The sequence below is a fragment of the Onychomys torridus genome, chromosome 7, assembly GCF_903995425.1.
Source record: "Onychomys torridus chromosome 7, mOncTor1.1, whole genome shotgun sequence".
NCBI classification, from domain to species: Eukaryota; Metazoa; Chordata; class Mammalia; order Rodentia; family Cricetidae; genus Onychomys; species Onychomys torridus.
This window is the reverse complement of record NC_050449.1, coordinates 81,567,080-81,594,046: the sequence shown is the minus strand read 5'-3', so window position 1 is coordinate 81,594,046 and position 26,967 is coordinate 81,567,080. Positions and strand designations below refer to the sequence as shown.

Here is a 26,967-nt window from a genome sequence, read left to right as displayed (position 1 = left end):
CTCATTATAGATGGTTGTGAGCCACCATGTGGTTGCTGGGAATTGAACTCAGGACCTTTGGAAGAGAAAGCAGCCCTTATTTTATTTTTTTAAATCTTTTAATTACTATGTCTAAGCAGTATTTTCCTTTTTTGAAGAATTTGGCTCATGCTAGGTATGTGGTTATCGTTATTGCTAGAAAAAACTTGTTCCGAGTTTAAAATTTATACATCTGTAATGTCAGCACTCAGGCTGAGACAGGATTGAATTGACATGATACCATCCTGGAGGATATAGTGGGACACAAAAGCTAAACTATGGCCTAAAATAAGTAAACAGCACAGAATCCTTTGCTTTGCCTTCATCTTGTAATTACTTTTTTGGTTTTACCTTGTTAGTAGACTGAAGATAGCCAAAACAGTATAGTATATAATGTATAGTTCTATGCCAAAATGGGCCCTTTGGAGAACAAAATGAATTCCCTTAATGTATCACCATTTGTCTAGGTAGATGACATTGCAGTTACTATAGAGATACGACTTGATTTTTTTCCCCCTTCTCTTGAGTTTCTAGTTAACCTTTTTTAAGATAACCTTGGTGGCTTCTCATTACTCATTTTCCTAATACATTGTGACAATTGTTTTTTATAGTTTTTATTTTTTTTTACTGTATTGCCAAGTTCCATAGCTTGTGCTTCAGTTCCATTTGAATCTGTTTTCAGGTTGTACTTGGAGAAAATGCTTCATGACCTTTAAACATTTATTCATAGTGGGAGGTAACTATTACACTTTGCTCTTGTTTGATAGTTGGGAATCATTTCTTTCTCAGAACTTCAAAGATCCTTTGATAAGTTTAATTTTATTTAAGCAGTTTCATTCAGACTCCACAACCACCTTCAGGATTCCTGTATAGGTCATAACTTACTCTTCTTTATGGAATAGTCTTGACTCCCTCAGTTGGCTTATTTTGTTTTCAACATCAAGTGTTGAGTTTGTTACTGAGAATTTTTACACACAGAGATATTTACTTTTGAGAGATAGGCTGGTCAAGAACTATATATAGACCAGACTGGTTGAAAACTCAGATCTTCCTGTCTCCCTCCTAATTGCTAGAATTAAAATTCAGTGCCACTATGCCTTGTCTGTATTTTTTTAAATTGTATTTTTTAAAATTTTTTATAGTAGATTTGAATTTATTAAAATATTTTTATTCAGTTTTTAAGCATGAAGATCAAGACACAGGTATTCTGAAAGTAAGGTAATCTAGAGGCAGATGTGGATTTCAAGTGCACTGCTTAGATCAGTCTTATATTTTAAATTTTAAGAAGGGCCTCACTGTCTTAAATCAGACCACAGTAGCTGTTTACAGGCTCTAATTCACTACTGATCAAGACTCATGACTTGTGGTGGGTCCCTTCTCTTGTGAGGTCACCACCTTGCAATTTCTACAGATGTGTAATTGGTAGAGTATACTCAGCTGTGGACTTCTGGACTCAACCATTGGTTAATATTCAGTGGGAGAATTTTGAGCTTACAATATCCAGTACGTTGAAAAGGGTCCACCTGGTTAATTTTATGCTTCTGTTTTCTCTTTTCTTTGGTGGTTCCTTATTTGTGTTTATGAAAGAAATTTTGATAAAGTTTGTTAATGCGTTTGGGATAGCCAACTGCAAATCCTCTGAGAGAAAAAAAATAAGGACCATTCAGGTTTTATTTTCACATTAGGAGCAGACAAGAATAACATTGAATGGTGGGAGTCTTGAACACTTCTTATACAGTATTCACTTTGAGATTGGTCAGACCCTAAAAGTGGTCTTCCAACTCTCACCCCAGTTTTCTCTCTACTTTTTCAAGCCAAGAGCCCTTGCCTATTGCCTCCCTTGTCAGTAAGTACAGAGTATGGAGGAGCTTCAGTTCTTCAACTTTTGCAGGAGAAAATCTTTTTCAGTGTCGTTAAGTTTAAACGCTGAATTAAAAAATGGAAATGTCTAGTAGAGTACATCATGGGAAATATTACTAGATTTATTAAGATATCACATCTTACAATCACTTTATAGTTAGCACTAGGGAGAACTGGGCATGGTGGTGAATGCAGAGGCAGATGGATTGGGTGGCCAGCCTGATTTGCACCAGGAGTGTTAACCTGGGGTACATGGAAAAGAACGTTTAAATATATCTGAAAGGACATTTTATTACACAAATTGATGCTTCACTGAGAAAAGCAGATTATTTTGAAGTGTCTAGAAATAAGACCAAAGGTTCCTAACAACATTTTAGCATAGGGTTTCGCAATGTTTAAGAAACCCACTGGGCTGGGCCGTGGTGGTGCACACCTTTAATCCTAGCACTCAGGAGGCAGAGGCAGGAGGAGCCAGCCTGGTCTACAAAATGAGTTCCAGGAAAGGCGCAAAGCTACATAGAGAAACCCTGTCTCGGAAAAACAAAACAAAACCACTGAGTTGTTTTTTCTATTACATCTTGCAGCTTTCATATTTTACTAGATAATAAGGATTCAGTTTTTTTTTTTTTATTGCTGCAGGTTGCTTTCAGATTTGATACTGGGATTTGATGAGTGCTCTTTTGTCTTCTCTGGAATATATTTCTTTTTTTTTTTTTTTTTTTTTGTTTTGAGCTGAGGATCGAACCCAGGGCCTTGTGCTTGCTAGGCGAGCGCTCTGCCACTGAGCTAAATCCCCAACCCTGGAATATATTTCTTTATACTGTTCTTAAACTGGTTAAAGAGTAATCCCTTATTTTTTTCTTTAAGTATGGACATTTTTTTGGTCATTCTTGGGACTTCCAGATCATTAAGTTAGGCTTATACTAAATATTGATCTTTATTTTACTCAATTAAGATTTTTGAATATAAAAATCTCAGTTATTTCTCAATGCTAATAGAACTTTCTCGTCCTTCCACAAAGCTCAATTAGCTCAGTCTATGTGTACATATAACAGGAAACTAAAGAGGAAACCTAGGCATTCAAATTAAAACTGTTGGATTTCTGACACTTGGACTGGTATGTTTATATTCACAGGGATTCTCATTCTGGCAACTGATTTGTTGTATATGTTCATTTCTCACAAACTGACAAGATACAGGTTGCTAAAGCAAAGTACTTTGCTGTTTCTAAACAGTCATGGTTCCAATGAATTAAATAATTCCCACCAAGTTTAGTATTTTTAGGTGAAATCAGTAAAACCTTTTAGTCATGGGAACTGGTAGAAGCAGCTATGTATAGTTACATGCTTAATTTCCAAACTCTCGTTTTCATGCCTGCTGAAGACAATATGATGTTATATTGATAGTGCATTGTTCCATGTTCTATGACGTAGCTTCTTGCATTTTGATCATACTATTCCTGCCTGATCTTTCTTTATTCTTTTTTGTCCGTGTGTGAGGCTATCCATTAACCATCATGAACATTTCAAGTACATTATCTTGCTGTTCCTTAGTTGCTCTTCAGGGAAAGAGTTTTTCAGTAAGGAAGCTAATGTTGAGTCCATTTTAAAGAAAAGTGATCAAGCCATAGAGCATTACTGTTACTCCTAAATTTTCTAAATTGCTGTGATAATGTTTGAGTTCGAGTTGACTTAAGTCATGTAAATGCCAACTAATATTCTTGTAGAAGTTGTGTATTTTTATTTCTAGGATATGTTTATTACAAGTATCAGCACTTGGGAGGCAGAGGCAGGCGGGTCTCTGAGTTCGAGGCCAGCCTGGTCTACAAAGTGAGTTCCAGGAAAGGTGCAAAGCTACACAGAGAAACCCTGTCTCGAAAAGCAAACAAACAAAACAATGGTGATAATTTATTGAGCCTGATCTGAAAATTTAGGCTGAACCTCTCATTTCATTTTCTCTTTGAGACCAAGTCTCACTATCCCTGCTTGGTCTGGATCCCTCCATTTAGACCAGGCTGTGCTGGAATTCACTAGAGATTTGACGTCCTTTCTGCTGGGACTAAATACATATGCTATCACACCTGGACCAACTATTTTATTGGTAATTAGGATGTTTCTTAATAAATATAGGTTAAATAAAAACTCAAGTTAACATGCTCTGTCCCCAAAGTATCAGTAACTACACTCCTCACACAGAATAAACAATTTCTATTGAAAGTTATACTTAATAATTTTAGTTATACCTGTTTCTACTGAGTTTTTTAGTATTAGAATGATGGACATTTAAGTGTGGTTTCTTCTCACTTTTTTTTTAGTAGCTATTAACAGGATGTTCTCATCCTTATACAAAACTTGGTGTTTGTTAAAGCTTTTTAGCCTTCGTAGTGTTTTCTTGTTACTGAAATCAGTCTTGAGCCACTCCCACATACTCCCCCTCATCCCCTAGCCTGGTGGTGTGGGAGGGGCAGAGCCAGGAGGATCTCTTTAGTTCGAGGCTAGCCTGGTCTACAGAACAAGATCCAGGACAGGCACCAAAACTACACAGATACCTTGTCTCAAAAAAGCCAAAAAGAAAAATAAAAACCCACCCACCTAGCACTTAATAGTCTTCTAGCCTCTTATCACACTTGTTATTGTCTTTTCCCTATTTTATCTTCCCTATTTTAGTTCAAGGCTTGTTTGATTTCTGCATTATGTGTAAATCTGCTCATAGTTGTTTCTACATATCAGAGTACTTTTATTATATCACCACGCCCAGTCATACAATATTCTTAAACATTTGGCTGGAGTGACATAATTTAAATTTCTAAGGAGAATAAAAAAACACAATTTTAGACAATAAATAACACTTTGATATTAAATGCAGGCCGCTTAATGGAAACTGCAAACTTTTTAAGTAGACTCCAGCTTACTAGTCATCAGTGTATCAACTATCTGCTTTTGGATAACATTAAAATTTTTTGTGTATTTATAGTTTTTCCTGCATGTATGTCTGTCCGATATGTGCATGCTATGTCTGAGGAGGCCCGAAGAGGGTGACATGCCCTATGCTCTAGAACTGGAGCTACAGATGGTTTTGAGTTTCCACATGTGTTTGGAATCTAATCTTTGTCCTCTGGAAGAGCAGCCAGTGTTGAACCACCTCTCCAGCCCCCTACATTAATGTTTTTCATGTTTCAGAGTTGTGCCACACTTACCTTCTTCAGACAAAAATCTTACAAGCATATCAAAACTGTGAACATAAGTTGAGAATCTGCCATTGCTTTCTTGGACAATTAAGTGGGTTTTTCATGTGTGTTATGTATGCTGTCTATTTTGAGGGGGAAAAAGAAACACTTTGTAAACCTAAAGGTATCTGAGAGGAAAGTCATAGTTTTAAAATTTTTGTGGCAGAATTTTACCTGAATTTTCAGAACCAGTTAAATTGTTACTGATACCTTTCAAAATGAATTTCTAGCAGTTCCATGGGTAATTACATGAATTTCCCTAGTTTTCCATGATTTCTTTACATAGGGAAAGTAAAACAAAACAAAACAGGCAACAACTGGAATTTGCCCATGACCATACACTTAAATAATTTTAAATAAGTTTAAGTCGATTGTGGTTTCAACATCTTGAGGACCTAGTGTTTGAAAGGGTCTGTTAGGGATGGTGGCAATACAGTTCTCAAGTTGAAGTAATGAATCCCCACAGAATGGCTCCATGGCTGATAGCCTCATTGTTTCTGTATGCATTGTTAAGGCAGCTTAGCTATTTAGCCTCAAGAAATAGAAGTTGATCATGTATTTATTTGGTGTGTGCACTTGCACAAAACTACAATAGAAGTAACTGATCTGTTATCCAAGCACATGGAAAATCCGTAGAGCTAATTTTCTTGAGTGTGGGCTGTGAGACTGATTACACTAAAAATTAGGATCTTCATAGTCTTGTGTGCATGTGATTTAAAGAAGCACACATCTAAATAGTAACTGCATTTTTAAGTTTTCCAGTAAATATTTTTCAACAAAAATTTCCAAAATAAGTTTATTCAAAATTTAAGTTTGGATATTCTATGTTGGATTTCTTCTAACTATAATAGACATCCATTTTTTTTTAAAGGAAAGGTAAAATTTAAATCATTTAAGTTTTTACTAGTAGAACTATAATTAAAATACTAATTTTAGAAAAATTCACCATTTTTTGTTGTTTTTGTGTCAAGAACACTGGCCCAGTTTAGGCTGGAGCTTATTGTGTAACCTGGATGTCATCAAGCTCTTGCTTCTTCCAAGTGTTGGGATTCCTGCTGTGAACCACCACATTTGGTACCAAAAGCCTAATTGAGTGATTGACTATAAGTCCCATGTCAAAGTGCTTTGTTCCTGCTGCCCCCTTTGGGTTGGTTTGCCCAGTGTCATAGCTGGTCTAAGGAAGCACTATGTACACCACAAAGTCCTCAAACTTGGGGCAGTCCTCTGCCTCCTGAACACTGGAATTACACAGTACCATCACACTGGGCTCAAAGTGCTTTCAGTTATGAAATACTGATAGGGTAAGAACTGTTAAAAACTTCTGGAATATTTTGTGTTAAATATTTAAACTGCAAAGATAGCTTATGTAGACATTTAAGCATCTGAAGTAATACAGTAAACATTTTTTATGACACTTGTTACTATAGAGTATTTTAATTGTTTAAGAAATAAGACAAATATACATTGTTAGTCTTGTCACAAGTTAGTGAGAATAGATTATAAGTGCCTTTTCCAACCTAGTATTTTTTTAAGTAGGTGAGTCGATATGTTTTCCATTGCCAGGCAGTTACATTTTCTAAAGTTATGAATCACACTTAATTGCATAACATTTTAGAATCTAGCTTGTCATAAGGTAGAAATAAATCAACAAATGTGAAATAAAATTTAACTTTTCTGGTGCTAACCCTAGATGGGCATAGAGTTTTGGTGGTGGTAGGTTAATTTACCCAGGGAATATCTGTACTTGAGCCACTGATTCTGTAAGGTTGTAGCTCTTGGTTTCTTCCTAGTGGAGGTTTACCTCAATACCACAAAAATGTTGAATATGAAAGTAACACTTTTTGGTGGTGGTGGGGTTTGAGACAGTTTAGCTGTGTAACCCTGGCTGTCCTGTGATCAGCGTGTCCTGAACTCATCTTCTTGCTTCCCTCTGCCTCCCAAGTGCTGGGATTAAAGACATGTGCCGCCACCACCTGCCTGAAAGTAACACCTCAGAACTCTAAAAAATATTTCTCATGAGTGAATTAATCTTCATTTTAGTTGTTTTTTTTTAAGGACTTGAAATGTACATTTTTTTGTATAGATTTTTTATATTCAGATGTTGATATCTAGTGATAGGTTTCAGGGAGAAAGACGATATTGAGAATAAAGTTAAATTGTAAAGAATGAGTAAAAATACTTTTAATGATTTAAGACTGAGTAGGGAGGGGACTTTTAAATAAACGTAACTCCTGATGGGAGGGACTGGCTTCTAGGGACAGAGTATGCTATTATCCTTCTCTTCCTCATGTGCCCAATTTGTGCACCTGGTGGAACTATGTTAAAATGTGTTTTTCATTTAGCATCAGGATTAAGTACACATTGTGTCTCTTGTCTAATTCCAACCCTAGGAGGCTGAGGCAGGAAAATTGCTGGGTGTTCAAGGCTGGACGCTGTCTTTAAAAAAGTACATGTTGGGGTTGGGGATTTAGCTCAGTGGTAGAGAGCTTGCCTAGCAAGCGCAAGGCCGGGGTTCGATCCTCAGCTCCAGAAAAGAAAAAAAAGTATAATGTAAACTGAGACTTAGTACTACCTCAGATTCCTATACACTATAGGATATACTGGGAGGATGAGAGAAATCAGGTTTAAATTAAGTGGAAACATTAGGTATTACATTTAACTTTGTCTAGTGATTAATTACTTATGAAATTTAAGTGAGAATAAACATAATTGCTGTTTGTGCAAGTATCTTCCCAGAGGCTTTTCCAGACCCTGACCCATTAAAAATTGCCCCATTACCTGTTGTTTAGGGGGAAAAAAACTATTATAGCCTTTAAATCTGCCCTGTGTTATACATTACATCTTTGTGTGACTTGTCTCCCTCACTAGATTGTAAGCCTTTGGAGGTCAGAAACTCAACTATTAACTCATTGTATCTTCCACCACATCTAGCACAGTGCCTTACACTTACTTGCTATTCAATAAATATTCGTTAAAATAATGGACATACTATTGAAGTTTGATGTCTATGGGCCTTTAGATGGATTATCTTAGTTTCTAAACACACCTCTAGTACACAGTTGCACTATTTATAAAAAAAAAAAATTCACATTTGCTGAGCCTTGTGGCTTAAAGCATGTAATCCTAGCACTTGAGGCTGAGGCAGGGTGATTGTCAAGCGTTCAAGACCAGCCAAGCTACAGTGTGAGACAATGTTGCAAAAATCTTAACATTGTAGTGGCCTTGCACTGCCTATGGTAATAATAGTCCAGGACATATTAGGAATTTTCTCCCAATAAAAAGAAACTTTCAAACTATTCAAGCTCTAAATTTTGGGATTAAAAACGTTCTGGTTTTGCTTTATATTTTATACCTACAGTACATGTTTCATGTGTTCAATAGTCATGGGGTCAGAGACCACCAAAATAGACTGCCTAGATTGGGGAGGGGGGAAGGGAAGCAAACTTCTCTAGAGATTTCATCTAGACCAGTGGATTAGGCTTTAATTTTCATGATCTGAAATCCAAAACAAATTCCTTGTATTAATGTATAAAGATGTTTAATAAGCACTTTTCACCCAGTTTAATCTTCACACTTCATTAAATCCATTATTTAAAATAGTAGTACACTTTTAAGACTGAAGAAGCATTTAATAAAGGTTAATTTTCTTAGATGAAGTTTGTATCCTCTTGTTTTTATTCGTGGATTTTAAAGAATCAGGTAGGGTATTTAGCTTAGTTGTGCACTGATAACCATGTTTGAGACAAAGTTCAATCCTTATTACAGCCAAAAATACTCTTATGGAGAAATTTCACTGTTTTCTAATTTAAAACCAATATAGAAAAAATAACCTAGTTCATTCTAATTGCTCCTACAAAGAAACTAGAAAGACAAAATTTGTTGGTAAGTTGTCTAATTTGAACAGAAACAGAACATTTTGAAAGTACATTCTGGCTTTTGGTAAAGTTAACTTCAGAATAAGCCTTGGAAGCAAACATTTTTACCAGATATTTCCCAGCAATGATCTTACCAGATAAGTGACTAACCAGTTAAAACTACTTAGATTCACATTAAGCACTTGAAGGATAAATGAAGATTAATTCAACATAACCTTTCTAAATGGTTTTCTATTTTGGTATTAACCCTAGTGTGTTTCTATAAAAAAGAGGAATAGTTTGCAGTACTGGAGAATAGACCTTTCACATAGGTAGCAAACACTCCACCGTTGGACTGTGTGGTCTTTTGATTTGAGATAGGGTGTTTGCTATATATTCTAGGCTGGCCTGAAATGCTAGGATTACAGTGATTTACCATGCTGTATGGAGTTATAGTGTAAAGTTAAAAAAGTGAAATTAATGTTAAGTATTGCCTTGAAACAAGTTTTAAGGTTTGCATGAGTTTATAATATTTAAAGAGTAGTTAATGGTGACAGGCATATTTTATCACTGCAAATGTTAACTTTGGCCCATAAGTCATATCAAAGTTAATTCTGAAGAGGATAGGAAAACGTGTAAATTTTAAGAACAAGGATATCAATGAAATTTTAATGCTTAGCAATAATGGGAAGAAAGGATGGTGCTTGCTGAAAAGGAAACAAGTTAGTAAGGATGACCCACCTTTTCAGAATGTTGAGGAAATATTGATGAAGCTGCACACTCTTAAAAATCGTATAAGGAGTTTGTTTCCCTGCCTTGGAGAGTTAATATTCTAGGGATGAGAGATGACAGGTCACATGATGGCACTTGCCAGTGTTAGGATAGCATGAAATTGAAGCGATCCGGAGCAGGATTTTGTTTGTTCCAGCAGTGTGGCTATACCATAGTTGAAACGAGAACATCTACGCTATGAGGATAATGTATAAGTTAAATTTAAATGCTTCACCCGGTGCTTGGATTCTTAGCTACTACAGAATACGAACATTAAAATTTAGGATGAGATTCTAAAAGGGAGTACCTAGTTTGCCAACCTGCTTCCATCCTACACGGTTTTGTGACTAAGCCCGCCTGGCGAGGGGACTCTGGTCCACCTTGGTAGTGACATGGCTAAGACGTTGGTGTTCTACAGTGGGTGGCGGCCAGGTGGGCTGTTTCTCTCTCCACTGTCATAATCCCTAGTTTATAAAAAGCGTACTCCAAGGCGTCCTTCGCACCTTTCCCTTAGGCGTGGCTACAAAAATCGAAAGGGTGGGGCGGCAGGATACGCTGTACGGACTACACTTCCCAGAGGGCTTCGGGAGCCGCACTTGGGTGCTGTGCCTAGGTAACCTTCCTCCACTCTTCCGTAATCCGGCCAGTCTTGACGGTCTAGGTTTCCCGGGACTTCCGGATAAGCCAGTGGGTGTCCGGGCCAGCATGTCTCCGTCTGTGCACTCCCTAGTCCTCCCGCAGGGTGGCGGCAGTGGACCTACTACGGCCTTGCGTGTGTTGGGGGCGGTGGCTGCGCACGCGCGGCGAGGGTCTCGGGGCGGGGCCTGGTGCGGCTGTGGCTGCAGGCGAAGCTGGGTGGTGGGTGGCTATGTGGGTCCGCCGCCGGGCGGTGGGGGTGTCCTCCCCCTCGGCCTCTGAGGGCGGCACGTCCTCCGCTGCGTGGACCGAGATGGGGTCTTGGATGCGGTCGATCGCGGGGAGGCTAAAGCAGCGGCTGCGGCTGGACGTGGGGCGCGAAATCTGCCGCCAGTACCCGCTGTTCTGCTTCCTGCTGCTGTGCCTCAGCGCCGCCTCGCTGCTCCTCAACAGGTACCCGCCGTTGGCCCCGCGGAGGCCGCTCGGGAGCCCGCGGGCTGTGCTGGGCTGCAGGCTGCTGACAGCGGGCGAGAGCCCACTCAGCACAGTGGCCTCGGGAGGGACGGCCGAGGTCGCGCCCGGATATGCCGGTTGGCCGGCTGCCCGTGGGCCGGGCATCCTCCGAGGTTACCTAGCGCTGAACCTTTCTTTTCTGACCAGTTCTCAAAAGCTGGGCCTTTATCGTCTATTTTTCACAACCAAAATATGTATAGCCACCCCAGTTCGAGTAAAAGGCGATTCAGTCAGTCACCAGAGGAGGGAGGGTTTAAAGTCCTGTGGCAGCCGCAGTCCCAGGCGGAACCCTTCTCTCTTGCGGTAGTATATACACACGCTCGCGGGCACACACCTTGGTTGCCACAGTTTCGTCTGTTTTAAAGATTTTTGATCCGAAATCAGAAAGCGAAATAATACCCACCACATATCTACAATATTCCCGTTTCTCTCTCTCTTTTTAAGAGCTGAAATATTCTGAAAAGTTAAAATGATTAAATTGAAATTTTGAGGTCAGGTCCCGCCCCTGAAGCTTGTAGATTTCCTTAGTTTTGCTGTTTCCAGAAGTAGTATCCGTGCAGGGGATAGTAGAAAAGATGTATACTTAAGAACATCATGTAGTTTCCTCTGATGCTTCGAGCAGTCCATTTTGTTTTCGAAGTACTTCATCAGCAAGCATAACAGTGGAAAGCATACACAAGGGATCTAACTTAGTGTTTTCACCAAGGCTAACCATTCCCCGCGACTGTGACAGCAGTGTTTGTTTTGTTTTCATGGTGGCTTTGCTTGTTGATTTGGGGCTCAAGAAAGTAGACTTAAGTAGTGATTAACTATGTCTTTTTTTAAAAAGTGCCTGGGCTGTGATGGTGAGGTGTTTGTTGGACTGTGGAAGAAGTGAGATGGTTTAAACAGTAAGAATTAATTCCTGCCATTCACTGAAAGGCACTCCAAGCTAGACTAACAGGCTTAAGTGAACCAAATGCAAACCACAGGATTTAAGTTCTGTCCTCAACTTTCTTCAGCAGGAACTTAAATGTCATTCCTCTCAAAGGTGGGACAGTCATTAGCTGAGAGCATATTGAACCAGCATTCTGAGGTCATCAACTTAGGACATCGTCGTATCTAATGTTAAATGTTGCTAAATCATAAAATGCTGTGTGGTGTATGTGACATGGGATCTGTACCATGAATTTGTATTATGTAACAAAGGGAGAAAGTACACATACATTTTTATCTCATCAAATATTTTTATTTTATGTTTATGAGTGAAATTGTTTTTGCATACTCTTTTCCCACTTGTTTTTGTTGAATCAGTAAAGTAACTTTAAATATCACAGTGCTGTCTGTTTATTTTATTATTCTATGTAAATGGTGTTTTACCTGCAGCTATGTTTGCACAAAGGGTCTCCTGGAACTGAAGCTAGAGAATGTGGGTATTGGAATGGACCCCTCATTCTCTGAAAGAGCAGCCTGTATACTTAACCATAGACTATTTCTCCAGCCTCCACATGCTGTCTTTAAATAAATGGTTAGAGAGCCTCTTTCAGGAAAAGTATTAGGGAGGGTACAGAACAGAGGGAATAATGTACTTTTTTTTATAAATTTTCTTTAAGATGTTTACTGCTGTGTGTGAGAGAGAGAAAGAGAGACAGACAGACAGACATAAACATATATGCTATGTATGCTTAAGTTGTCCTTGGAATGTCATTATGAGAAAACCTGGTCCCTTCTGCCAATAGGCCCCACTAGGCTCATTTACTCTAAGATTTTGTTGTTGTTGTTGTTTTAGACAGATTTTCTCTGGGTAGCCCTGGCTGTCTTAGAACTCACTCTGTAGACCAGGCTGGCCTCAAACTCACAGAGATCCGCCTGCCTCTGCCTCCTGAGTGCTGGGGTTAAAGGTGTGCACCACCGCCGCCTTTCCTTCTAGCTTTTTGAGACTTCTCCACACTCCTCTCTCCTGGCTGCACCAGTTTGCAGTCCCACCAGCAATGGATGAAGGTCCCTTTCCCCACAGCCTCAGCAGCATTTGTTGTCAGCTGTTTTGCTGGTCTTGGCCATTCTGGCTGGTTAAGATGAAATCTCAAAGTTGTTTGGGTTTGCATTTTCCTAATCGCTAAGGATGTTGAACATTTTTTTTGTGATATTTCTTAGTCATTTTTGCCTTTTTTTTTTTTTTTTTTTGAGAATTCTCTGTTCAGGTCTCAGGTCCATTTTTGGATGGGTTGTTTATTTTTTGTGAGTTCTTTATGTATTTTGGATATTAATCCCCAGTCAGATTATATCTGGCAAAGATTCTCTCCCACACTTGGGGCGTCTTCCTTACCCAGCTGATTGTTTCTTAGCTGGGTAGAAGCTTTTTAGTTTTTAAGTTCCACTCACCAATTGTTGGCCTTCACCTCTTGGGCAAATGAAGACCTATTGAGAAAGTTCTTTTCTATACCTATATCCTGTAGGGTTTCAGGTTTAAGTTCTTTATCCATGTGGAATTAATTTTTTTTGGAAGGTGCTAGATATAGGTCTAATTTTATTCTCCTGCATTTGGACATCCAGTTTTCTCAGCACCATTTGTTGAAAATGCTTTCTTTTCTGCAGTTTATTTTTGGTATCTTTGTAAAATATTAAATGACTGAAGTTGCATGAACTCAGGTTTGTGTCTTTGATTTGTTCTCTTGGTCTATTTGTCTGTCTTTGTACCAGTCCCATATTGTTTTTGTTATTGTGACTGTAAGATAACTTAAGATGTGTAACTGTAATCCCTCCCACATTCTTTTTTTTTTTTTTTTTTTTTTTTGCTCAGGATTATTTTGGTTTGTCTTTTGCGGTTCCATAAGAATTTTAGGATAGTTTTTTTTTTTTTCTGTTTCTGTGAAGAATGAGAAGGAGATTTTGATTGAGATTGCATTTGATCTGTAAATAACTTTTGATAGAATGGCCATTTTCACAATATTAATTTTATCAATCCATGAGCATGGGATATCTTTCCATTTTGTTTTCTTTCTTTTTTTTCTTTTTGGAGCTGAGGATCGAACCCAGGGCCTTGCACTTGCTAGGCAAGTGCTCTACCACTGAGCTAAATCCCCAACCCTTCTTTCCATTTTCTAATGCCTTTCTCTATCTCTTTCTTCAGAGTTTAATTTTCATCATAGGGGTCCTTCCCTTCCTTAGTTAGGTTTATTCCTAGGCATTTTATTTTGAGGCTGTTGTGAATGGGAGTGTGTCTGTGATCTTCTTTGTAGGTTTCTTCTTAGTGTACAGAAAAGCTGTTGATTTCTGCAAGCTGATTCTGTGTCCTGCCACATTGACGGATTTGTTCATAGAAGCCCTTCAGTAGAAACTCAGGGATCTCTAATGTGTAGTATCATGTCAATTGCAAATAGGGATAGTTTGATGTCTTTCTTCTTCCCCTATTGGTGTCCCTTTAATTTCCTTCTCTTGCCTTCCTGCTGCAGCTAGCACTTGAACACACTGTTGAAAAGGTACAGGGATAATGACATCCTTGTCTTCTTCCTGACTGTAGTGGGCTTGCTTGAAGCTTTTCTCCATTTAGGATGATGGGCTTCCCCTTTATAGCTTTTACTGTGTTGGGGTATGTTCCCTCTAGCCCTACATCTTCCAGGACTTTTATCGTGAAGGCATGTTGAATTTTGTCAAAGGCTTTTTCTGTGTCTGTTGAGATGATCATGTGATTTTTGTCCATCTATGTGGTTTATTTCATTCATTGATTTGCATGTGTTGAACCATTACTGGCATTTCAGGGAAAAAAACTAAATTGGTTATGGTGTATAATCTTTTTGATGTATGTCTGTATTCTGTTTGCAAGCATATTATTGAGCAGGTTTTTTTTCTCTGTCTTTACCTGGTTTGGGTATTAGAGTAATTAGTGACTTTGTAGAAGGAATTTGGAAGTGGTCCTTCTGTTTTTGTTGTTTTTGAATAATTTAAGAAGGACTGGCTTCTGGAAGTCTGGTAGAATTCTGTGAATCCATCTGGTTCTGGAATTTATTTATTTTTTAATCTGCAAGGCTTTTTACTCCTATTGTAATCACATCATTTGTTATCGGTCTTTTTAGGTTTGTTGACGTCTTGGTTTAAATTTTGTGATTTGGCTTAATTTAGAAATTCTTCAATTTCTTTTCGGGTTTCCAGCTTAATAGAATACATATTTTGAAAATATTTCCTTATAATATTCTAAATTTCTTTGGTGTCTGTTACAATGTTTTACTCTTTTATTTCTGATTCTGTCAGCTTGGGTCCTCTCATTCTTTCTTTTGGGCAATTTGTCAATCTTGTTCATTTTCTCAAAGAACCAGGTCTTAGATTTGTTGATTCTTTATATTGTTTTCTTTGTTTATATTTCATTGGTTTCTGCTCTGATTTGGGCTACTGTTGTCTATTCTTTTACTCTGTGAGGTGTTTATTGTTGAAGCTAAAATGGATTTCTTGTAGACAATAGGTAGATTTTGTTTCTTGAGCCATTCAATCAGCCTGTGTCTTTTTTTTTTTTTTTTTTTTTTTTTGAGACAGGGTTTCTCTGTGTAGCTTTGCACCTTTCCTGGAACTCACTTGGTAGCCCAGGCTGGCCTCGAACTCACAGAGATCCACCTGGCTCTGCCTCCCGAGTGCTGGGATTAAAGCTGTTTGCTACCACCGCCCGGCTTAGCCTGTGTCTTTTTACTGGGTAATGGAAATCATCGATATTTAAAGTTATTATGGAAAAGTGTGTGTTACTGTACTCATCCTGTTATGTTTGGTGGTGGTGTTTGTGTTCTCAGTGATACTTTGTATTTTAAAATTTTTGTGCCTTTGTATTTTTTGTTTTTATAGTCTCTCTCCTGTGCTCATTCCTCTCTTCAGCTAAAAGTATTTTGTTGTCAAGCCTACAAGGGTGACCAGACAAGGCCAGAGGACTGATGTATGACCAGGGCTAGAACTGGCAGGTTGGGGATGATGCATGGATCAGGAGAGTCAGCAGATGCAAAGGTCTAGACCCCAGGGAAGGTTGTGGGAGATCTGGCTGGGTGAAGAGGTTGGATAAGGTTCAGAAAGGACCAGGCTAGACCCTAGAGAAGAATGTGGAAGAACTGGTTGAGTGGAGAGGTTGGATGAGGTGCAGAAAGTACAGGCTAGACCCTGGAGAAGGATGTGGAAGAACTGACTGGGTGGAGAGGTTGGATGAGGTGCAGAAAGGACCAGGCTAGACCCTGGAGAGGATGTGAAAGAACTGACTGGGTGGAGAGGTTGGATGAGGCGCAGAAAGGACCAGGCTAGACCCTGGAGAAGGATGTGGAAGAACTGACTGGGTGGAGAGGTTGGATGAGGCGCAGAAAGGACCTGTGAGTAGTGGCAGATGAGGCAGTCCTCTCAACCGTAGAGGAAAGCTGGTAAGATGACTCTGCTGTTAGTAGCACTTGCTGCTCTATTATGAGGATCAAAAACTGGACAGCTCACAAACCCCTGGAATTCTAGCTCCACGAGATCTGACATCTTTTTCTGGCCGCTATGGGCACTTTTACATACATGTGTACATATCCTCATTCACGTTGTCATGCATATGCATGCACACACTTAAATCTCTAGAAATTCTTTGATTAAGAAAATGCAACAGGGCACTAGAGAAGCTATAGAGATAACTCAGTGGTTGAGTGCTCGTTATGCATATGTGGGGATCATCAGTTTAGAGCCTGACTCCTCTAATAAGCCAGGCTTAGTCCCATGCCCATAACCCTAGCACTGAGGTAAACTGACACAAGAGGATGGCTGGGGCTACTAGCCTAGCCAAAAAGAACCAAAAACCCAAACCCAAAACCCCAAAATGGAGAGCTTCAAGTTAAGGGAGAGCCCCTGTCTAAAGGAAATAAGGTAGGATGTGATAGAGGAGAACACCTGACACCCTCCCCTGGCATCCCTCCATGTGTATAAACAAACATTCCAGCCTTAGGAACTACAATAAAAACAGGGCCTCTGTGGCTCTGTGTTGGTGTGTCTCATCCTGTCCCCAGTGGCACTGGCATTGTCTCTGCTCCTGTGCCCAAGTAGCTACTGATGATGGCCGGTATTGATGACTGCTACACATCAGCCAGGGGCTTCACTGCCACCCTGGGCAACTTTGCCAAGGCCACCTTTGATGCCATCTTTAAGACCTGCAGCCTCTAGAAAGAGACTGTGTTCACTAAGTCTCCTTATCAGGAATTTACTGACCATCTTGTGAAAACCCACACCAGAGTCTCTGTTCAGAGGACCCAGGCTCCAGCTCTGGCCACCACAAAAGAGTTTTTATACAGGAAAAATAAAGTGAATTAAGTCTGAAAAAGAAAAACTTTTTCCCAGGTGGTGGTGGCAGGTGCATAGTCCCAGCACTGGGGAGGCAGAGGCAGGTGGATCTCTGAGTTGGAGGCCTGCCTGGGCTACAGAGTGAGTTCCAGGACAGTCAGGGATACCCAGAAGAACCGTGTCTCAAAAACAACCACAAAAAGTAAAACTGATTTTCTAGTGATTGTAAATAGACTTCTTTAGTGGTTGGTTTATTTTATTCTTTTTTCTAAGAATCAGCTTGTATTTGTCAAGTTTGCTTGCTGTTGTTGACCTTCCTATTGTTTCTTGTTCTTTCCAGTTTCCTTGCTGTGTACTTGGACTTTCTTTTGATCCCCTAGCATTTGGAATGCTTAGCTTGTTTTGAGTCAGATAATTCCTTGTTGTTGGGGGCTTTCCTGTGCTTCGTGGGTATTTTTCTAGCTTCTTGAAGACAATAGTGCTGTGCCGGGTTCTTCTCAGAAGGTGCTACAGTGAAATTGTCTGTACACTGCCGGATGCTGCTGGGCAGCCAGATCATCCCTGGGTTGGAAGCACCAGCTTGATTTTTTTTAAAGCTATACATTTCTGGTTTAATACGTTAAGGCTAGAAAGTTTCATCTTAATGTCTTTGTTCTAGTTGATTTCAGTTATAGCTAGTACTAATGAATGTAGAGTTTACTATCATTCTAAGTATAGGCTGTCTTTTTTTTTTTTTTTTGGCAGGGCCTCAGGCAAGGTAGGCCAAACTGACCTTGAACTCTCTATGTAGCTCAGGCTGGGAACTTCCTGCTACAGGATTTTTTAAAATTTTTTTATTTTAAGAGACGGGGCTTTTACTGTATTCCAAGCTAGCTCCAAACTCCTCCTTTTGCCTCAGCCTTCCAGGTAACCAAGACCACAGGCATGTAACTAGTAGTGGGTTCTACAGTTCTTAAGTTGTAATTTAGAACTCAAAGGCATCCTATTTTTCATTTTTGTTTATGTGCATTAGTGTTTTGACTGCATGAGGGTGTCGGTTACCTTGGAACTGGAGTTACAGACAATTATGAGCTGCCGTGTGGGCCCTGGGTCTTCTGGAAGAGCATCCAGTGCTCTTAATCACTGAGCCATTTCTGCAGCCCTCAAAAGCACACTAAAATAATTACTTTTTTTTTAAAATTAGGTACCAAATTACATTTGATAACCTGAAGAGACATGAGACTATTAATGGTGCTTATTTCTCAGTGATTAATTTCTTACTGTTTATATAATTTATTACAGAAATGAGGTTGATATATGATGTGAACACTTCATCGATATCACTTGGGAATGCTAATATATATATATATATATATATATATATATATATATAATGCTATAATTATTCATTAATCTTAAATTTCTGAATTTTGGATTATACATGGTTGGAATGATTTTGGGGAAATGGGTATAGTTGCTACTTACAAATGTAAGATTTACTTAATTTTTTTTTTTTTTTGTTTAGATGTAGAGTATACTTCTTTAGTTCCATGGGAAGTTTGAATAAAGGAAACAGTTTAGGAAGGTGAAGCATGATCTGGAAAGGCTTCAGAGACATTTTGTAAACACTGGAGCCATAGTGGTTTTCTGAGGGGTGGGTGTTGATGTTTAATTACTGAGTGAGAACTTTCACTCATTTATTGTACACACTGTACACACACACACACACACACACACACACACACACACACACACACACACACGGGAAGGATAGTTTTTGGGAGACAGTTCTCTCCTTCACTGTGTGAGTTCCAGAGATCTAACTCACGTAGTCAGGCTTGGCAACGGGCTCCTTTTACCAGGGGACGAGAGCACTGTTAGTAATAGGCACAGAGTGGATGTTTCTCAGGTGTAGAATTCAGAGCATGGCAGTCAGGTGGTCTTGGACGTTGTCTATAAATAAGATACTAGCATTTCCACATTTTTTTTTCCGTCTTAGCTGCTGCATCCCTCAAATTCTGAGCTCCGGGCCTCACAATTTCCACTTTTGCAAGTGGAAAGATATGTGGGAAGAATCTGGATGCACATGAAGCCCAGCAAGATGCGTCCCTTCTCTCATGGGTCCCAGCCCTGCAGTGCTGAGAAATAGTTGCCACATGTCTTTCAACTACTTTCATGGTTCTTTGTGATGGGAAGACAAGGCTGGTACTGCTTACTCTATCAAGGAAGCACAAGTCTCTGAGCTTACCTGCCATCTGTTTTCTCCTTGAGGACAGCTGGACTCATTTATACAAGACTGGCTTCTGTTTTAAATTCTGCTATCAGACGAGGTGACCTCAGTGCTACTCTTCAGCCTCCCATTTGTATGACCATACAGTGGACCTTGCTGTCACTAGAAAGTACTCCTAGACTCAATTATCTTGTGGTGGTAGCACTCAGGAGGTTGGGGCTGGAGGTCTACAGGTTGAAGGCCAGCCTGGGCTTTCCATTCTAGGCTCTGTAGCAAGACTTTTTGGTTTTTCGAGACAGGGTTTCTCTGTGTAGCCCTGGCTGTCCTGGAACTTGTTCTGTAGATCAGTCCGACCTCAAACTCACAGAGCTCAGACTGCCTCTGCCTTCCAAGTTCTGGGATTAAAAGTGTGCACCAGGTTGGGGATTTAGCTCAGTGGCAGAGTGCTTGCTCAAAAAAAAAAAAAAAAAAAAAAAGTGTGCACCACCACCTCTGGACTAAGACTCTGTTTTTAAATAAATAAGTAAAATGAAGAGTTGTACTGTTGACTAGTGTGCGTTCCTCATTCAGTCAGTCCCGGTGTCCTGACTCCTCTCCACTGTCCTCTTCTGCTGTCTGTACAGTTTAGTTTGGAGTCTTCCCTGCTACTTCAGCTAGTCTGCTTCAGCAGCTTCCAGTCTTCACTTGACACACTCCGAATCTTGAGTCAGGGAGGCTGTGCTGGTCTCCTCACTGCTGTGATAAAAATCAAACGCAAACTCGGGGGAAAGGGTTTATTTCAGCTTACAGCTTACAGTCCATTATTGAGGGACGGCAGGGGAGGAACTCAAGCCGGACCTTGAAGCAGAAACCATGGAGGAATTGGAAATGATCAACAATCTATGCAACACTTCTTCTTTTTTTTTTTTTTTTTTAAGCTGAGGATTGAACCCAGGGCCTTGCGCTTGCTAGGCAAGCACTCTGCCACTGAGCTAAATCCCCAACCCAGTGCACACTTTTAATCCCAGAACTTGGGAGGCAGAGGCAGTCTGAGCTCTGTGAGTTTGAGGTCAGACTGGTTTACAGAACAAGTTCCGGGACAGCCAGGGCTACACAGAGAAACTCTGTCTCGAAGGAAGCTTGTTGGCTTACGCTGAGCTATTTCTCCATACTTAGTTAAAAATTAAAAAGTATTATTTTAACATGTATGTCTATATGCCTGTGTGAGTTTATGTACATCACACACATCATAGCCAAGGATACCAGAAGAGGGTGTTGGATCCCCTGGAGCTGATGTTACAGACAGATTAGAGCCAGGTAGTGAGCTGCTGGGAATGGAACTCGGGTCTCTGCAAAGATGGTATACTGCTAAGACCTCTCTCCAGACACCTCTGTATTTTCTTTTTTTAAAGACAGGGTTTCTCTGTGTAGTTTTGGAGCTAGTCCTGGAACTCGCTCTGTCGACCAGGCTGGCCTCGAACTCACAGAGATCTGTCTGCCTCTGCCTCCCAATTGCTGGGTTTAAAGGCTTCCTCTCTGTATTTATTTTTTTTTTCCAGAGCTGAGGACTGAACCCAGGGCCTTGCGCTTGCTAGGCAAGCGCTCTACCACTGAGCTAAATCCCCAACCCCTCTCTGTATTTTTTAAACTCTTCCTTTTCTTACTGGGTCACATCATATATTCCTGTGACATTAGTGGTTTGTTTTTTTTTTCTAATTTCTAATCCTTTGTTTTTAACTAATATTCTCTGTAAAGAGTTACCATATATAGCCATTTGTAGGCCATTTTTCTGTGGCACCTGCTAAGACACCCGAAACTTGGCCAGTCCAAAGACTGATTTGTTTCTTGAAGGCTTTTCTTTTTGTTCAGACCTAACCGGCTACTTGAATCTTTTACATTTTTCTTCTGTTTGTCAAAAGAATCAGCTCCTTTTCTCTCTGTGTGTTCTCTGGTGAGGGTCCTTATCTCCTCTCCTAGATGATTGCAGCGGCTTTCCCATCAGCCAGTGTGTTCCCAGACAAGGCCGATCTCTGTGTTGCAGCCAGCGTGGGCTCAGTGTGATGCTGTCACTTTGCTTCCCTCTTTGCATAAGATTGTCGATCACGTCCTTAGCGTCACTTAGGACTTGCTTGTGCTCTCCTCATATTTTCTTTTTTCTTGTCCCGTGTATTTGCAGTTGCCCTTCATCTTTACTGTGTAGTTTTGATTTAATTTATTATTTCTGTGTGTGTGTATGTGTCAGATATATAGATGTGTATGGGAGCTCATAGCACCTGTGTGGAGGTCGGAGGACAACTTTGTGAAATTGGGTCTCTCTTTCCACCTTTGTGTGATTTTCAGGGATCAAATTAGGTCATCATGCTTACACCATTAGGAGGCAAGCAAGCACCTTTGCCTCCTGAGCAATCTGCCAGGCCACTTAGGACTTTTGATAAGAGCTAATAAAAACCCAGTTTGTCCTATGTTTGGCCAAGAGAATACTAAATAACAGAGTACTGTTTAACTAGGCCTCAGAGAAACACGGAACGATATTGAGCATATACTACTAACACCATCTTGTGGTAGGTGTGGTGGGGCATATGTTTAATTCAGTACTTGGGAGACAGGGTCTACATAGTAAGTTCTAGGTCAGCCAGCACTACAGAGTCAAACCCTGTTCACAAACCAAACCAAACCAAACAACAAATCTCTTCGTTTACTCTCTTGGGTTCTCCCTGAAATGTGACTTCATTCTCTCTCGCTGCCATTTTTTTTTTTGAAGATACGTAGCTGTCAGTTATAAGAGCATTGCTTGAGAGGGGGAAAACTGATTGTACCCTAGTTTAGGGTACTAGTTTCTCTCACATAGTTCACCTTTTTTTTTTTAAGATTTATTTATTTATTATGTATACAGAAGAGGGCACCAGATCTCATTACAGATGGTTGTGAGCCACCATGTGGTTGCTAGGAATTGAACTCAGGACCTCTGGAAGAGCAGTCGGTCCTCTTAACCTCTGAGCTATCATCTCTCCAGCCCCTAGTTCACCTTCTTATTTATTTTTTTGCAAAAAAAAAAAAAAAAGTGTAACAGTAATTTGAATTCAGTATATGGAATATCTTCTCTGTGTCTAATGGCCAAGCTGATTGTACCCTAGTTTTAGGGTACTAGTTTCTAGTTCACATAGTTCACACTTTTTTTAAAAAAAAATTTCTTTCTTTCCTTCCTTTGTTTTTGTTTTTTGATCTGAGGATCGAACCCAGGGCCTTGTGCTTGCTAGGCAAGCACTCTACCACTGAGGTAAATCCCCAACCACTGTGGTTTTTTTTTTTTTTTTTTTTTTTAAGATTTATTTATTATGTATACAGTGTTCTTTCTGCAGGCCAGAAGAGGGCACCAGATTTCATTACAGATGGTTGTGAGCCACCACGTGGTTGCTGGGAATTGAACTCAGGACCTCAGGAAGAACAGCCAGTGCTCTTAACTGCTGAGCCATCTCTCCAGCCCCCATAGTTCACACTCTTATTTATTTCTTTGCAAAAAATGTAAATAGAGTAATTTGAATTTAGTATATGGGATATCTTCTCTGTGTCTAATGGCCAAGCTTCTAAATGTGGATTGATTTCATTCAGTTTTTCACTCACTGTCATAAAATATTTCCCAATTAAATGTAAAGATTTTTTTTTTTTGCCAAAATCACTTTGAGATGTTTTCACCCTTTGTTGCTAATATTCCTGTCACCATTTGAGCCCAGGCTGGCCAAAGCAGACTTCCATCTCCCAGATGTTGGGATCAGAGGCATGCCTGGTTTATGTTAGGAGCAAACCCAGGGTTTCCTGCATGTCAGGCAAGCACTCTACCAGCTGACCCACATCCTCAGTCCTGCTTATCTAGAGTCTTTAGCAGGAGCAGTATCCAATCCCACAAGGACCTACTTCATTTGTAATTGCATTTTCTTTGGTCTGAATTTCACTTCTAGCACGATTGCTGCTCATTTCCTTACTCCACTTTCATGCTTGTGAGTCAGTTTCCTTGTGAAATTATCCATTTTTATAAAATGTCATACAAGGTTATCATTGGGAACAAGGAGGTAACACACTGCATGTTTTGCTGTTGTATGTGAGCAATCAGTTACCAACAGAAGTGATGTGATTGCTCACCTGTATATCTGTTATTTATTTTATGGTTTTTGGACTGAAGAGTTAACAGTAAAGCTTATGATTTATGCAGTTACTTACAATTAATAAGTGCACTGTGGTCACTGAAGTTTGAACTTTGTGAGGGGATTGGTATCTGCAAGGTCATGCTGAGCATGCCTGTTTTGAGACACCTTAATATGGTATATTATGTGACGCAATAACTAATCTGGTTTCTTGCCTCTTCAGGCTCCTCTTAGGGCCATTTAAAAAATTATTTTAGATCTACTCATTTTTCTTTGTATATGAGTGTTTGACCTGTGTGTCTGGTGCCTGTGGAGGCCAGAAGAGGGCATCAGATCCCCTGGAACTGGAGTTACAGATGGTTGTAAGCCACCCTTGGCTGCTTAGACTCAAACCTGTGTGTAGTGGAAGTTTTCCTGTGTCCTAGCTGGCCAGCAGTTGGGAAAATCTTTCCCATTTGCATCCCCCAATTATAACTGCTTGGCCATTAGCTCAGGCTTATCATTGACTAGCTCTTATACTTAAATTAACCCATAATTCTTATCTATGTTTAGCTGTGTGGCTTGGCACTTTTTCTCAGTTCTGCCTTGTCATCTTGCTTCCTCTGTGTCTGTCTGGCGACTCCTGACTCTCCCTTCCTCTTCCCAGCCTTTTTCTTGTCTGCTTACCCTGCCTATACTTCCTGCCGGACTACTGGCCAATCAGCGTTTTATTTATCAACTAATCAGAGCAACACATATTCACAGCATACAGAATGATATCCTACAGCACCTGGGTCCTCTGATGAAAAAACAAGTGTCCTAAACCTCTACTTCGTGGAAACTGTGTGCAGACCATAGCCATGCTGCGCTGTCAAGTTTGAATTCCCCTGTCTCTCCCAGTCCCTCATTCCTTTCCCTACCTTCCTCTGTTGGTTTTCCCTTATCTACTCCTAAGTTTTTCTATAGCATTTGAGTTCTGTTTCATAATACCAAGCTCATTTATTCAACTTTCACTGCCAGACTGATCTCTGTGTTACTAGAGACTATGGTAGTGATGCACTCTGTTATATCCCCAGAGCCCAACACTGTCTAACACAAAGTAGGCACTTGGAAAAATTAATTTTAATGATCATAATTTTGGTGGAATGTGAGAATAGAAGGTATTTTGGAAGAATGAATTCAGACTACTTAAACTTAACAAATAGAAATGAAACTATGAAATGTTGAACTTAACCTCCTCCTATACTTAAATGAAATTGGATATTTGATAATATATATTGTATTTTTTATATTATATCTAACAAATATATTACAGAAAGTCAACTGATTGGAAAACTTAAAATTGATTTTGATGAATAGGTACTTAATAAATATATGGTAGATCAATAAAGGAATAGCTTTTAACGTTATACATTTTTTTGGTCCTGATCATTTTTATTTATTTCTAAGGTATCTTCATATTTTAATGATCTTCTGGTCATTTGTTGCTGGAGTTGTGACATTCTACTGTTCATTAGGACCCGATTCTCTCTTACCAAATATATTCTTCACAATAAAATACAAACCTAAGGTAAAATTGTGTTTTTTTAAGTTAAATTTTTAAAAATTTATGTGGGTACATGGTATGTCTGTGTGAGCATATATCACAAGCGTGAGTACTCCTGGAGGTCAGAAGTGATTGTTAGAGTCCCTGGAGCTGGAGTCACAAGCAGTTGTGAGTTACTCAATGTGGATGCTGAGAACTGAACTCTGGTCCTCAGGAAGAACAGCAGGCGTACTTACTGCTGAACCCCTTCTCCAGCCTTGTGATTTTTAATTTTAGAAGTCAGTTTATGTAGCTGTATGCTGTTTAGTCTTAAAGCAATGATTTTCAAAAATCTACCTGTTATTATTTTATAATGGAACACATGAAGTCCATAGAAAATGTTTAAAATGAGTGTTATGTATATATATGTGCATGTATAAATGCATAGATACTTATTTTAAGTTGATTTTATTTTTTTGGAGCTGAAAATTGAACTCAGGCCCTTTCATGTAATCCCCACTGAGCTGCGTCTTTAGTCATAGTTATAAGGCTTACAGTTCTAATAACGACTGTAAAAGAAATGCCATCTTCAGAAAGTTGCAGTTCACATTGTCAGTTTGTCCCCTGGGTACATGGTAACCACAAGGCCGATTAGCTTAGAACAGAGGTTTTCAAAGCTGGTTGTACAAGAGACCCTCCTTGGACATCATTAACAATCTGGATTGTTGGGCCTTTCCCCCAGATTTTGATGAAAAAGTTCTAGGCTACTGCCCTGTAAATAGTGTTGTTAAAAGCTTTTCAGATAGTTCTGAAGCACAGACATTTAAGGAATTTTGGGTTCAATAATAATCCAGCCCTATTAATTCTTATTCTTTCTGTCTCTGTCTCTGTCTCTGTGTGTGTGTGTGTGTGTGTGTTCTCACAGGCTGAGGATTGAACTCAGAGCCTTGTGCCTAAGCAAATGTTCTAGCATTGAGCTCACCCCAACCCTCCAACCCTGTAAATCTCTTAAATGATTATGTGTATAATAGAAAACAAAAAATAATTAGGCAATTTGCTTAGCCAAAATAATTTGTATTTCTGAAATTTAATAGTGGTAGTAGTATATTAATTCTGTCCTCTGTAAAGCAAAATTCTGACTTTTAAAATTCTGTCCTTTTCCCCCTCACCAATGAAGAGAAAGCATGGGGCTTTGCACCTACTATTCAAGTGCTGCCCTTCAGAGCTGTGCTCCGAGCCCCTGAGGGTTCTCTTTGAACATGGATTATGGTTCTTTAAATTGATACAGTCCCTCATTGTAGGTTTGTGGTATTTCTATGTAGGGGGAACACAGAAGTCTGGGCCATATTTGGTCATGGCCCTTAGGATTTATCACATGTCTTCCCCCTCATTGAAGCCAAGCTTTGGGAGAAATGGAGAATAATGTTTAGTTTCTTATATTTTTTTGCAATTGAAGACACAAAGATAGATTTACTTATTTGTTTGTTTATTTATTGTTAAAGACAGGGTCTCATGGGCCTTAAATTCTAGGTTCTTGGTCTCCTGAGAGTTTGAATTATAGGCATGTACTACCATGCCTGCTAAGGGAACCTTTATTTTTGGTTCCCACTCTTACCTTTCTGGTGATAGGCATTGAACCTGTGCCATTGTATATGCTGGAAAATTCTCTACAGTTTAACCACTGAGTTGTTCATACACCCCAGGCCCAGCTTAGGAATGGTAAAACAGTTCATAAGGTATTTTGTGTCCACTAGCAGTTAATTTAGCAGGTACTTATTACAAGTAATAGCTTTAGTTTTGGAGCACCAAACCAAAAAAAATCCTTTGAATGCTCTCATGAAAATTGATTCTTCGTAAAAGAGATCTTATGGAAACTAAAGACCAGTTTCTCTTTTTCTTTCCTTTTTTAGCAATTAGGACTTCAAGAGTTATTTCCGCAAGGTCATAGCTGTGCTGTTTGTGGTAAAGTAAAATGTAAACGACATAGGTAAGTTAAACTTTTTTTA

At 39.5% G+C, this 26,967-nt stretch overlaps 1 protein-coding gene across 3 annotated transcripts in view; it reads left to right on the top strand.

Moving 5' to 3' along the window:
* The first annotated feature begins 10,524 nt into the window (after positions 1-10,524).
* Positions 10,525-26,967, top strand: part of Snx14 (sorting nexin 14) — a 69,992-nt gene continuing 53,549 nt past the window's right edge. For 2 of the 3 annotated variants that reach the window (XM_036192481.1, XM_036192480.1), the window contains exons 1-3: positions 10,525-10,818; positions 24,886-25,006; positions 26,872-26,948. In XM_036192481.1, coding sequence (XP_036048374.1) covers positions 10,598-10,818; positions 24,886-25,006; positions 26,872-26,948 — 419 coding nt within the window. In that variant the 5' untranslated portion in view covers positions 10,525-10,597. The remainder of the gene's footprint in view (positions 10,819-24,885; positions 25,007-26,871; positions 26,949-26,967) is intronic. The other variant, XM_036192479.1, reaches the window with a different exon arrangement.